Source organism: Trichechus manatus, unplaced genomic scaffold (assembly GCF_000243295.1).
Source record: "Trichechus manatus latirostris isolate Lorelei unplaced genomic scaffold, TriManLat1.0 scaffold00054, whole genome shotgun sequence".
Classification (NCBI taxonomy): Eukaryota; Metazoa; Chordata; class Mammalia; order Sirenia; family Trichechidae; genus Trichechus; species Trichechus manatus.
In genome coordinates this window covers 16298520-16311534 of record NW_004443990.1, presented here as the reverse complement: position 1 = coordinate 16311534, position 13015 = coordinate 16298520, and the positions used below count along the sequence as shown (strand labels likewise).

Genomic DNA, 13015 nt, shown 5'->3' with positions numbered 1-13015 from the left:
AAAGCAGCTCTCTTCAATGGAGCCCACATGGGCAAATCAGCCTGCATGGAGGCAGGGGATAGGGTGTGTTGACCTCTTTGGGTCCCTTGAGAAGTCTGTTTGGGAACAGGGATATCTCATATACCCTTCTCTTTCAGCCAACTTAGTCTCCCTTCCCCCAGGAATTCTTTTATTAACTTTGAGCTCATCTGGTTTCTTCCTACACTCTAGTCAGACTCTCCCACCAAAAGAAAAGGCAGATTGCCAAAAGGGTAGCAGCTCCCTTATCCCTGTGCCTCCTACGCCCCCTCTCCTCCCCTCCCAGGTCCTAGAGAGGCTGCATGGGCCAGCAGGCTGGAGACCTAAGGCCTGATGACTGATGCCTTGATGCTGCCCTCTCTTCCTCCTCCCTGTTTGTCCTCCCACCAGAACCCCCTCATCCCTCACCCTTCCCATTCCATCACCTTTAATTCATAGGCCCTGGCTTCCCTAGCAGATAGATTCTGGTGTCAGGAGCTGGGAGGCAGAAGGGGAAAGAGGAAGCTGACATCCAGTCCAGCAGGAGCATCCCCACCTAGAGGTGTTAGAGGAGATGGTGGTGGAGAGCTCAACACCCCTCCCACCCCTTCTTGCTGCCAGCCTACAAAAGTCCAATAAAATGAACAATAAGGAAGAGATCAGAGGAGTTTGTAAAAGTGACTTTATTGAATTGTTTAGTGATGTTTTGGGCGCAGGACACCTCCTTGGCCCCCAACCTCTAGTTACCTGTCCCCAGATCAGTCTTAGAGGAGACAGACCACTTTTCCCCCAAGGTTTGGGGGGTTCAAGAATCCCTTCAATTTATAAAGAAGACATAGATGGGGAGTCTTCAGAAAAGGAAGCAGGTGACCCTGAGCCAGGGGGTCCCCAAAAGAGGATACTGGGAGAGAAGCCTGGGGGCCAAGAGAGAGGAGCAAGAAGGTGTGGCTGTTCTCAGTAGAGGCAACAGGATGGAGGAGAAGAAAGGAGGCACCCACAGGGACGCACCTCAACTTTCTGACAGCACCTCCAGCTCGGCCCCACCTTCCTCTCACCACTATTTGCTCCTCTATTCCAGCCCCGAGGTAGGTCCTGCCACTGCCCAAACATTCCAGATTGTTTTACATCTTCCTTGCCTTTGCACATGACCTTCCATCTAGCGTCTCTCCCCTTTTTCTGCCCAAAGTCATCTTCACTCTTTGTCAGTTCAAACGTCTATAGCGCGAAGCCCTTGAGGTCACCCTCAGCCAGGTAGCAGCTCCCTCCTCAGTGCTCCCACAGCTACCTGCTCCTTCTTCCTGGTTGGCACACATACCACCTGCTGTCATTCTCTGTTCTGTCGCCCCCCCAGGACTGTGGACTCGGGAACTTTGGGTTCTCTGAGTCTAGCACAATCCAGGCACAGAATAGGTGGTCAAAGATGGAGTTGGTTGAGCGAGAAATCAGTTGGTTAGGGGAGACAGAGAAGGAAGGGTAGGGGTGGGATGGAATTTGGGGGTGGGGTGAAACTGCAGAGGTGGCAGAGTGGGTCAGAGGAAAGGAGAGGGCGTAGGGGTAGGAATGTGGGGTGCAGGGCAAGGAGGCGTGCTCCCTGGCCATCAGACAACTGTGCTAAGAGTAGAGGAGTCCTCGGAGCACACGGGCAGCACTGGGGCCTGCTTGAGGGGGCGCCGGGCCTCATCTCGGTTCTGCCACACGTAGTGGATCAGATAGGCCACCACGAGCACCAGCCAGCCTCCCATGGTGACCAGCAGGGCCACATCGGTGCTCCGCTGGGCCCCACCTCGCCCCGTCCCACACAGCTCTTCCTCCCCTGCCAGTGGCAGGAACTCCTGCCCCACAAGATCCGGTCGGGCTCCCGGGCCACACACAATGCCCGTCCCAGTGCCTGGTGCCAGCCTCACTCTCCTGAGCACCTCCTGGAGGGCGCAGTCACAGTGCCACGGGTTGGCGGACAGGTTCACTTGGATCTGTAGCCCCATGAAGACCTCCACAGGCACCGAGGCCAGCTGGTTGGCAGAGAGGTCAAGGTGGCGCAGAGTGCCCGCCAGGCCCTGAAAAGCAGCCCCTGAGAGATGGGCAAGGGCATTATGGGACAGATCCAGCTCCTCTAGGACAGGCAGGTGCTGGAAGGCACCAGCTGGAACTGATGCCAGCTGGTTGGCATCCAGGTAGAGCTTACGGGTGTCGTTGGGGATGCCAGTGGGCACAGCACTCAGGCCTGCCTGGCTGCAGCGGAACGTCCGCTCACCAGCTTCCTCTGCCACGTAGCAGCCCTGGGGAGGTGTCCGAGGGCTGGACACAGTACCCCCCATGCCTATCATCAGCAGGAGGGGCAGGAGGTGGCTGACTGGTGGGAGCATGGCCACAGCTTGACATAGTCCTGGGGTGGAGTAGGATCTGGGGAAGAAAAGGCCCCATAAAGAAAGATTGAGTAAAGAGAACCCTATTCCCCACTGTGGGCCTCCCTTCCTGAGGTCCCTCTCTGGGGTCTCTTTGGGCTGGGGCCCCTTCTTTGGGGGTTCTCTCAGGCCTGAGTGACTTTCTTAGTTCCCTCTCTTGGCCTACGGCTCCTCAGTAGGGCCCTTTAGGTAAAGGTATCCCCTGGGCTTGAGACCCTCCTGGGGTCTCTTTGGTTCTGGAGGGTTAATCTATGAAGTCCCTTGGCCTGTCGACCAAGGCTCTGTTGGCCATTCTTGGTCTGGGAGTTTTTAAGCTTCTGCCTCACCTATGTATTGATGTCCCTCACTGGAATAAAATCTTCTTCCCCCAGCCTACCTAGGTAATTGCCAGGTGGGCCCAGGTAGGCACTAGTGTGAAGAAGACAACGAGGACAGCAATAGCACTTTAGGGCATCCAGTTAGGCTAGGTGACTAGACAAGGGGTACCGTAGGCCCCACCTTCTGTGCCTACCACTCCCTTTTCCTTTTCAGGCACCTACCCCTCTGCCTGCCCCAGCACTGTCTTCCCTGCCCCATTCTTCCTCCCTCATCCTCTCCCTCCTCCTGCCAGCCTCTCACCCCTGTTGGCAGGAGAGCCTTCTCCTGTGCTGCCCTCTCCCAGAAAGTAGCCTCCCTGATGCTCAGCTCTGGAGACCCGCTTCCTCCTCCAGAAGCCCCGCTTGCTCGTAGCTGCTGGAAGCTGGGGGCTGGGGCCCAAGAGTGTTAGGTTTCCTGGCATGTGACTCTGGGCCCCAGGTGTCAGATACCTGAGCCATGGCCTGACCAGGCAATGCCAAGACAGGGCAGATCCTGGACCCTGATGAACTCTCTGCTGTGGGTAGACCAGCCCCAATTTATTTCCTCTCAAGACCCTGATATGGCATCTTCCCAGCTGGGGCTGAAACTCTGACTCCCCAGAACCTCTCTCCCTTGCCTGGAACCTGACTGAGCAGAAGGGGTCCCTACTGGGTAGGCCTGGGGGTGCAGAACTGGGGTGGCTCCATCCTGCATTCATTGCCTCCAGCAACCTGTCTCCCCCAACTCCATCACTCCCCCCAATTTCTTTCTCTGCCTTTCTACCATGCCCTGTGTCACCTTCTTCAATGGTGAGCAAACTACTAGTCTCAGCTTTTTCCTTGGAAAATGTGTTTCTGAAGGACCTCATCTCCTCTCCTCTGGGGTACCCAGCCCTCTTGCCTGCCAGGGGGCGCTGTGGTTCAACTTTTGTTTGTTCTCGGCAGTGTTGGTAAATGACCCCTCTAGGAATGGAAGGGGTTCTTCAAGATGCCTGAAGTCTGAGTTTTCCCATTGCTTTTATGTTCTGAGTTGGAACTGGCTCAGCCTCGTTCAGTTTCTGGGCGCCCAAGGTGGCACTTTTAACTCTCCCACACGTCTAGGTGCTAAGGAGGGCTTGGACGACTTCTTATTCCCCAGGGCCTCCTGATCCTACCATGCCACCCCATTACCCAACCCTCCCCTAATGCTCACTGGGTAGTGGGAAGGAAGGATTTGAAGCCAGAAGGTGAGATTTGTGCGTGACTTTGGGCATACCAGCAAGCCTCTCTGCACCCTTGAGTCTGCCTTTGCAAGTGAGAATGCTGATGCAGGGTTGGAGGGTTTAGTGGATGTGAAGGCACTTTGTGGAGTACTGTGCAAAGGCCAGTTGTTATGATTACTGTCTTCCAGAACATGCTTTGACCTTTCTCCAGGATTTCAGCACCAGGTCAGGTTTTTCCTCTCCACCACATCTTCTGTGCTCTGCAGGGCAGGGGTGACAAGAGATCACCGATGCTAATACCCATGTGGATGACCCATCTGTTACCTTAGCTCATCCATTACCTTACCTTATCCTCTCTAACTCCCCAGACTTTCAACCCCAGCCACTGGCTGCCTTGGCCACACATAACTCAGCCTCCTGTGGCATGTCACCATCTTACCTGTACCATCTCCGGTTTGGTGCTAGAGCTTAGAGCCTCAAAGGATGGCAGAGCTGGAATGGATCTTTGAGACTATCTAGTCCAACCCTCTTAGATTGCACATAGTAAACTGAGGCCTAGAGAGGGAATGTGACCAGAGTTACACAGTGAGGCAGTGGCCCAACTGAGACCAGAGCCCATTTCCTGACTCCTTCTAACCACCTCCTCTAGCCTTTTGGCCCCGCTCCTTCCTCTGTGCCTCCCTTGCCAATACCCTGTGTTCCTTGCCTTTTGACCCCTCATGACACCCACAGTATCGCATCAAACCCTGCATTACTCCCACCAGGTCAGAGAGGTGGAAGAGAACAGGAGACTGGGGTGTCACAGAGACCAGGGAGGACTTTCACAAGGGAGGCTGAAGTCATATGTTCTGAAGACATTTCTGAGAAAGAAAACATTGCTAGATTTTGTAAGACATTATGGGTGGCCAGGACTGGACACATAATTTGTAGGGCCCAGTGCAAAATGAATATGTTGGGCCCCTTGTTCAAAAACTGTTAAGAATTTCAAGATGATGACAGCAGAGCATTCAGCCAAATACAGGACCCTTCTGAGGAGATGGCTGTGTGTGACTGCACAGGACATACACCTGTGAAGCAGTCCTGTGGGTGATCTTTGAACAAGCAGTTTCAGGAGCATGATGGGGGCCAGACAGATGACAGGATACTGAATGATGTCACCTCTGGGGATGTACAAACTGCTGACTCATTCTTGTGACGTCAACAGGGACATTTCTCAGACTCACATATATCCAAGGAATCAGATAAGATACATTTTCTACACTTGAGCAGAAGTTAAAAAAAGAACATTTTAAAAATTTATTTATTTTTGTTGTTAAAAATATACACAGCAGACCGTACATAATTCAACAATTTCTTCATGTACAATTCAGTGCCATTGATTACATTCTCCAAGTTGTGCAACCATTCTCACCCTCCTTTTTGGAGTTGTTCCTCCCTCATTAACATAAACTCACTCTCCCCTAGACTCCCTGTCTAATCTTATGAGTTGCTGTTGTCATTCTGATGCCATATAGATAGTTCTTAAAAGAGCATAATGATCAAGGCAGACATTCTTTACTAGCTAAGGTAAACTATTGTTTGGTTTAAAGAACGCGTCAGGGGATATTTTTGGTTTAAGGTTAAAAGATTATCTCAGGGGAAGATTCCGTGATTCATCCAAACTCAATGGCTCAGATTCTGTGATTCATCCAAACTCAAGTCTGGATTTCATGAGAATTTGGAATTCTGTATTGCATTTTTTTCCCTTTTGATCAGGTTTCTTCTGTAGAGTCTTCGATCTAAACATTCATTAATGGCAGCTGGGCACCATCCAGTTGTGGAGGAGAAGCAAAAATTTTTTCTTTGGGTTGCTTTTTCCTTAGGCCCAACACTCTGTGGCTCAATACTCAGGGGTCCATTTCAGGGTTGTGGCTAAATGTCGTGTAGAAAGCATGTGGGCTTCGACTCCTCCCACTGCCCTTCTCTCACACTGGACATGGGGTTTAGCTATGGCACAAGAGTTGAGCCTGGCTGTTGATGGAGAGAGTCAACTCCTTCTCAGCAAGGGCAGGTACCGGGAAAGAGTGGGGCTAGGATATCCAGCACAGCAGCTGTGGGAGAAGCAGGCATTCTGTCCACATAGGAGAGTTGATCTGGAGCTGTCGATGGTGTTTAACTGAGGGTGGCTAAGGGCAGTGCTCAGTAAAGATGGGAAAACTGTTGGGGAGAGGAGGAACCCCAGTCAGGACAATGCACAGTGCAGGGTAGGGGTGGGGGTTGACAGAAATTGGAGGGGAAATTCTTCTCTGCCGCTCATTCATTCATTCATTCAGTGAAGATTTCCTGCAAGCCCTATATTCCAAGTACTGTGTTAGTTGAAGAAGGTACAGATTCTGTTCTTAAGGTGCTGGGTCCATCACACCTTCTCAAAACTCAACCTGCTCATCAGACTCACTTGAAGGGCTTGAAAAAAATTATTTATGCTTGGGCTTCACCTGGACACCTTGAGAATCCACTACGTGCAGGAAATGCAAATATAAGTAAGACATGGGGAAGCAGCCTAGTGCAGGAAGCAGATATGTAACAGAGAGCTTAAATATATAATGCTCTCACTATAAAATCTCTGTGGATGGGGTCTAGGGTATTTTTTAAAAGGTCCCCAGGTATTCTAAAGTGCAGGCTGAATTGAGAGCCATTAACCAAAATGTCGATAGTTCAAATCCACCAACTGCTCCTTGGAATTCTTGGAAACCCGATGGGGAAGTTCTACTCTGTCCTATAGGGTCGCTATGAGTTGGAATCGACTTGATGGCAACCGGTTTGTTTTTTGTTTTTTAGTCTAGTAGGAGTCATAGACACGTAGACATATGTCTCCTCTATGCGTTAATGTGATGTCTGCCATAACAGACATGTGTGCAAGGAACTTTGAAGCACAAAGAGAGAATAATTGTGGTAGAGTCAGCTAGCTGTCTACTTGGTATCCATTCCCTGTCTCCTTCCTTGATAACCAGTTGTCATTGAGTCAATTCTAACTCATGACCACCCCATGTGTGTCAGAGTAGAACTGTGCTCCATAGAGTTTTCCATGTCTGATTTTTCAGTAGATCTCCAGGCCTTTCTTCCTAGGTGCCTCTGGGTGGACTCAAACCTTCCAGCAGAGGGAGTTAAGTGTTTACACCGCCCAGGAATGCCTCCTAGCACTTAACACCGCCTTGAGGAAAGGGCAAAGGCTGTATACGCCTTGTACTCGTCCTCAGCTGTATTCTCTCATTGTTTCAGCACACATCCGCACACCTACTATGTACCAAGGCCTCAGGCATTAGGGATGTAAAGAGAAGTAAAACATCCCCCAAACAATGAGGGAAGACAGGCACCTGCAAAATACTTACTGCCACCTGATAGCCTAGGGGTGGCTCTAGCTGAGCTGTTTGCAGGAGTCAGAGGAGCCCAGAGAAGGAAGCAATGGACTCTGCCTGGACAGTTGGGGAAGGCTGCACAGAGAAGGTGACAGTTGAGCTAGGGATAAATAGGAGTCTACCAGACAAAAAAGGATAGGAGAAAAAGCATTGTAGGCTGAGACAAGAGCAAGAAAGCATGATGTGTGTTCTGAGAATGTTGAGTAGCTCAGTGTGGCTGCAGTCTGGGCTGTGTGGTTCACTTACGTACTTCAGCTAACATTTATTGAGAATCCACTGTGTGCAGGAAATGCAAATATGAGTAAGACATGGGTAAGCAGCCTAGTGGGGGAAGCAGATATGTAACAGAGAACTTAAATAGAGTGCCCTCAGTGCAGTGATAGAAGTCTTTACAACGCCCCTGTGAGAACAGGACAGAGGGGTGGCCGGGAATGGCTTTTGGGAGAAATGTCACTTCCTAGCTGTGTGACTTTGAGCAAAATATTTAAACTCTCTGTGTTTCAGTTTTCTCATTTGTTAAATGGGAGTAATGAAAATACCTACTTCACAGGGCTATTCTGAAGACTAAAAGAGTCCATACATGTAAAGCCCTTTACCCATGGCCTGGAACACAGCAACTGCCTAATGACGGTAGCTGTGATTATTACGGAAGGAGGAGTCAGCCTTAGGCAGGGGAAGAAGGGGATATAGGACAGTGTTCACCCAGGATTTCTAGATAGGAGGCCAACAAGGATAGTAACATGATTGGAAGGGTGCTAGGGGGTCTTGTCTTGAAGCCAATGCCAACCTAGCAAGGATACTGTTTTTATATCCATTGCTCTTTTTTTTTTTAAATAATACTTTATTGTGTTTTCAGTGAAGGTTTACACAGCAGTTTAGGTTCTCATTCAACAATTTCTACACAAATTGTTCAGTGACATTGGTTACATTCTTCACAATGCATGAACACTCTCATTTCTGTTCTGGTTGTTCTGTTTCCATTAATCTAGTTTCCCTGCCCTCTTACTTTCTCATCTTTGTTTTAATTGTTGACCATTTGGTCTCATATAGATGATTCTTTTAAAGGAGCACAGTACTCATAAGTTATATTTTTTTAGTTTGTGAGCAAATCTGTTATTTAGCTAAAAGGTGACCTCAGCGGCTAGTTTCAGTTCAAAGTTTAAAGAGTATCTCAGGGCAATAGTCTCAGGGAGTCCTCCAGTCTCAACTGGTCCAGTAAGTCTGGATTTTTTTAGGAATTTAAGGTTCTGTTCCACAATTTTCTCCCATTCTATTGGGATCCATCTATTGTGGCCCTAATCAGAACGATCGGTAGTGGTAACCAGGCACCATCTTCTTGTTCTGGTCTCAGGGTAGATGAGGCTGTGGTTCATGTAGACTATTTATCCTGTAGACTAGTTTCTTCTTTGAGTCTTTGGTTTCCTTCCTTCTCGTTTGCTCCGGAGAAGTAGAGACCAATAGTTGTATCTTAGATGGCTGCTCTCAAGCTTTTAAGATCCCAGACACTACTCCCCAAACTAGGATGTACCCATAAACTTTATGACCTATTGTGAAAATGGTGGTGGTGGAGGCATCAGACCTCCTCTAACTTCATGAGGGGGAGGAGAAAGAATCACGATCAGCACACAGCTGATTCCTATGAAGTGGAGGTCAGACATACCCCCACCCTCCAACCTTTTTACCAATTCTGATACAGCACTCCCATGGCACTCTAATTCTCTGCTGGGTTCAAGAATTCGTTGCAATGGCCACACAGAACTCACAGACCATACTCACGGTTATGGAGTTTATTAGGGAAGTAATATGTTACAACTTGGGATCAGGATCAGTAGGCTACAACTTGGGATCAGGATCAGGAAGCATGTAGGCAAAGTCTACCTTCTGCAGTGCAGGATAGCTTTCTCAGCTCCTCTCAGCCATGCCAGCTCCTCTTGGCCCTCTGAGGACAGGCTTCCTCTCTTGGCCCTTGGCCTGGCCTCTGCCCTGCTCCGGCAAGTGTTACAAAGTTCTTTAGCTCCACCAACAAGTACCCAGAGGCACCCCACTCCGCCAGCAAACCTCCTGCCCAAAGGCGCTCAGCTTTCTCGCTTCATGGGTCAGCGTGCCCCCTGTAGTCACCTCGCTTGGCAGGTTGGGAAGCCCACCGCAGCCATCTCGCATCGGTCTCCTGGTTCTGTTGCTGCTGTTTATCTGCTGCTGGATTCTGCTTTGCTTGCTGCTGCTTCTTGCCATCTCTGGTGTTACAGCTGTCTCTGTCTCCTGGATCTAGGAGGTTCTCCATGCAGGGACCCCAGGTCTCAAAGGCACACTCCACTCCTGGCTTTTCTTCTTGGTGGTAATGAGTCACCGCCCCCCGCCCCCGCCTCTGGGATTGGCTCACTTTTTAAGTTTTGGTGGCAAAACTGATCAATCCCCTTTTTAGGGTTCCATATACCTTATTTATATGGTCCCACCCCCACAAAGGTTACATGTACCTTATTTGCTTTATTAGCAAGCTGTCCAATCCCCTTGGTGGGCCATAGGCACCTTATTTGCATACTCCTACCCAATCACACTGTGGGAGTCACAAGACCATGCATGGCCAGAAGACCAAATTAAGTAATTCACTGCACTACATCTATATTATGCTAATTGACCAAGTTATCCCACGAGACTATGGTCCTAAGCCTTCAGACCCTGAAAATCAACCCTGAAAGATGTTTGGTTATGTCTAAGAAGTTATTTGTAACTGTGCCTACATGTGCTTTATTTTATATATATATATATATATATACATATATACATGAATATACATATGAATACACCTATATATACATATATATATACTCACATATACATACCTGTATACTTATATGCCTACATACATACATACACTTTGTCCCTCTGTGGGGGATTGGTTCCAGGAACATCATGGATACCAAAATCCATGGATGCTCAAGTCCCTTATATAAAATGGCATAGTATTTGCACATAACCTATGCACATCTTCCTGTATACTTTAACTCATCTCTAGATTATCATAATACCTGCTACAATGGAAATGCTATGTAAACAGTTGTACACATTGCTGAGGGAATAATGATAAGAAAAAAAAGTCTTTTTTAAAAAATATTTTTAATTCATGGTTGGTTGAATCCGTGGATGCAGGACCCATGGATATGGAGGATCGACTGTATACCTGCGCATATATTTTCTGGTTGTCACAAAATTGTATATGCCACAGCAATTACCAAAAGGCCTTTTTTTCTTGTGCACATCTTTTTTTTTTTTTTTTTAATTGTGCTTTAGGTGAAAGTTTACAGGGCAAATTAGTTTCTCATTAAACAATACACAAATTGTTTTGTGACATTGGTTCTTGTGTACGTCTTAGCGACATCCTTTACTTTCCACAAGCTGTACACACTTCACCCTCATTCGGTGTTACCCCCCACTGCCCTTTTGATCTGTACCATTTGCAGTTTTTTTAAACGATATTTATTCATGGGAGAAACTGGCAATGGTCCATATCAAGGAATACGCAGATTGAGGGGTTCCAAAGTACAACCCTGTCCTTGGCTCCCAGAGGGAAGTTCTAGTTCCCAGTCCTTTGCTCTGGCCTCAGAGGTGCTGGTGGGCTGAGCCCCTTCCCTCCGCAGCCCAAAATAGCCAACTACAGGGCTGGGCGGAGGAAGGCCTGACCCAGTGCTGACCTGTGATGTGCCAGTCGCTGCCCAACGCCCGCCACCTGTCCCCTGTCGCCCACTCCCCCATGTCCCCCTTGTCGTCCCCCCGCCGCCTTGCTTCTCACTCGCTTGCTGGCTCAGTGAAATAAACAGCTCTTTTCCTGTGGTTGTGCTTTCTCTGGGTGGGACGTCTCCCCTTCAGGAAGCAGGGGGTGATGTTGGAGGGAGGGGGAGAGTAGTAGGGGTGGAGGAGTGGCATTCTGTCCCTCAGGGGTCGGAGGGAGGGGCTCTGCTTCTTGATGCTCCGCCTCCCGCGCCACTGCCACTGGCTGGGAATGTGCCTTGTTTATTATCTTGCCCAGTGTTTGCTATCTTGGTCCACAGGAGTGTATCTGTTGCAAGCAGAGGCCACACCACCCAGCCAAGTGGAAACACCCCAAAGGCAGACTACCTCAGCGGACTGCAGACCTGGAACTCCCAGAGGGCAGAGAGGGGCTGTGAAGGTGGCTCACTCTGTTTACAAAACACATTTCATAAAAAATTTAGAAGTAGTAATATCACATTACACAAAGTTTGAAACTAGAGAATGAAAAAGATCACCCCTAATCCTGCCTCTTAACGCAAACTGTTTTTATTTTGTTGATGCTCAAATATCTGTGGAATGAGCTAATAAAAGGCAGCAATGTGTATAGAGCACTTACAATGTGCCAGGAATTGTTTTACCTGTTTCACCTTGATTGATCCATTTAGTCTTCAGGGCAACACATGGTGGGTATTATCCTGGTCATCATCATCTGCACTTAGAAATGAGGTTAACTGAAGCACAGAGAGTTTCAGTTACTTGTCTAAGGTCACACAGCCGGTAACTGGAGTTGCTGAGGGATGAACCCTGGCTTTCTGGGGCAAGGATCTTACCAGGGCTGCTCTATTTTGTCCTATGTTAATTGTTAATGCACATGCAAAAATAGAAAAACTTTTTAATAAAGAACAATTTAAAACATAAAAAAGTAGAGAAAATAATATAAGAAACTTCATATTCCCATCACCCAGCCGTTTATTCTGAACTGTGCCAGGCCCATTCGTGGCTGAAAGATATTTGGCGAAGAGGTGATAATTATGAGGGCAGAATTGGCTTCAATAATTATCCCCTTGTGGCCCATCTTATTTCTTCTACTCCCCTACACCCCTAGCCCAGATTATTTTGAAGAAAATCCTGTCATCATGTAATTTCATACACAAATATTTTAGTATACATTTCTGAAAGGTAAGTTTTTTAAACTAAAAACCATTACCACAGTACTTCCTGGACACAAATACCTTATGGGATTGGTCTACTGGGTTTGAGAGTTTAGGACTATAGTCTCGTGGGGCAACTCAGTCTATTGGTATAATATAGTCCATAAAGACAATGTTCTACATCCTAGTTTGGTGAGTAGAGTCTGGGGTCTGAAAAGCTTGTGAGTGGCCATCTAAGACACAACTATTGGTCTCCACTCCTCCGGAGCTAAAGACAAAGAAGAAACCAAAGACTCAAAGAAGAAACCCATCTACATGAACAATGACATTACCTGCCTCGAGACCAGAAGAACTAGATGGTGCCTAGCTACCACTACAACCGTTCTGATGAGGGACTCACTAGATTGTCCCGGATAGAATGGGAGAAAAATGTAGAACAAACTGAAATTCCTAAAAAAGTGCCAGACTTACATGGAAGCCCCATACTCCCTGAAGGACTGAACTGCTGAGCGGAGGGCTGTGGGGACCATGGTCTCAGGGAACATCTAGCTCAATTGGCATAACACAGTTTATGAAGACAATGCTCTACATTCTACCTTGGTGAGTAGTGTCTGGGGTCTTAAAAGCCTGTGAGCGGCCATCTAACATACTCCACTCGTCTCATCCCTTCGGGAGCAAGGGAGAATGAAGAGAACAGGATACAAGGAAACGATTAGTCCGAAGGACTAATTTCCACAGCTACCAAGGCCTCCACCGGACTGAGTCCAGTACAGCTAGATGGTGCCC

The 13015-nt window shown here is 48.2% G+C and overlaps 1 protein-coding gene across 1 annotated transcript in view; it reads right to left on the bottom strand.

The window, feature by feature from the left end:
• Positions 1-1595: 1595 nt before the first annotated feature.
• LRRC3C (leucine rich repeat containing 3C) overlaps positions 1596-13015 on the bottom strand; it is a 15657-nt gene continuing 4237 nt past the window's right edge. The window contains exon 2 of the mRNA XM_012556019.2: positions 1596-2397. Within this exon, the coding sequence (XP_012411473.2) occupies positions 1596-2397 (802 nt within the window). The remainder of the gene's footprint in view (positions 2398-13015) is intronic.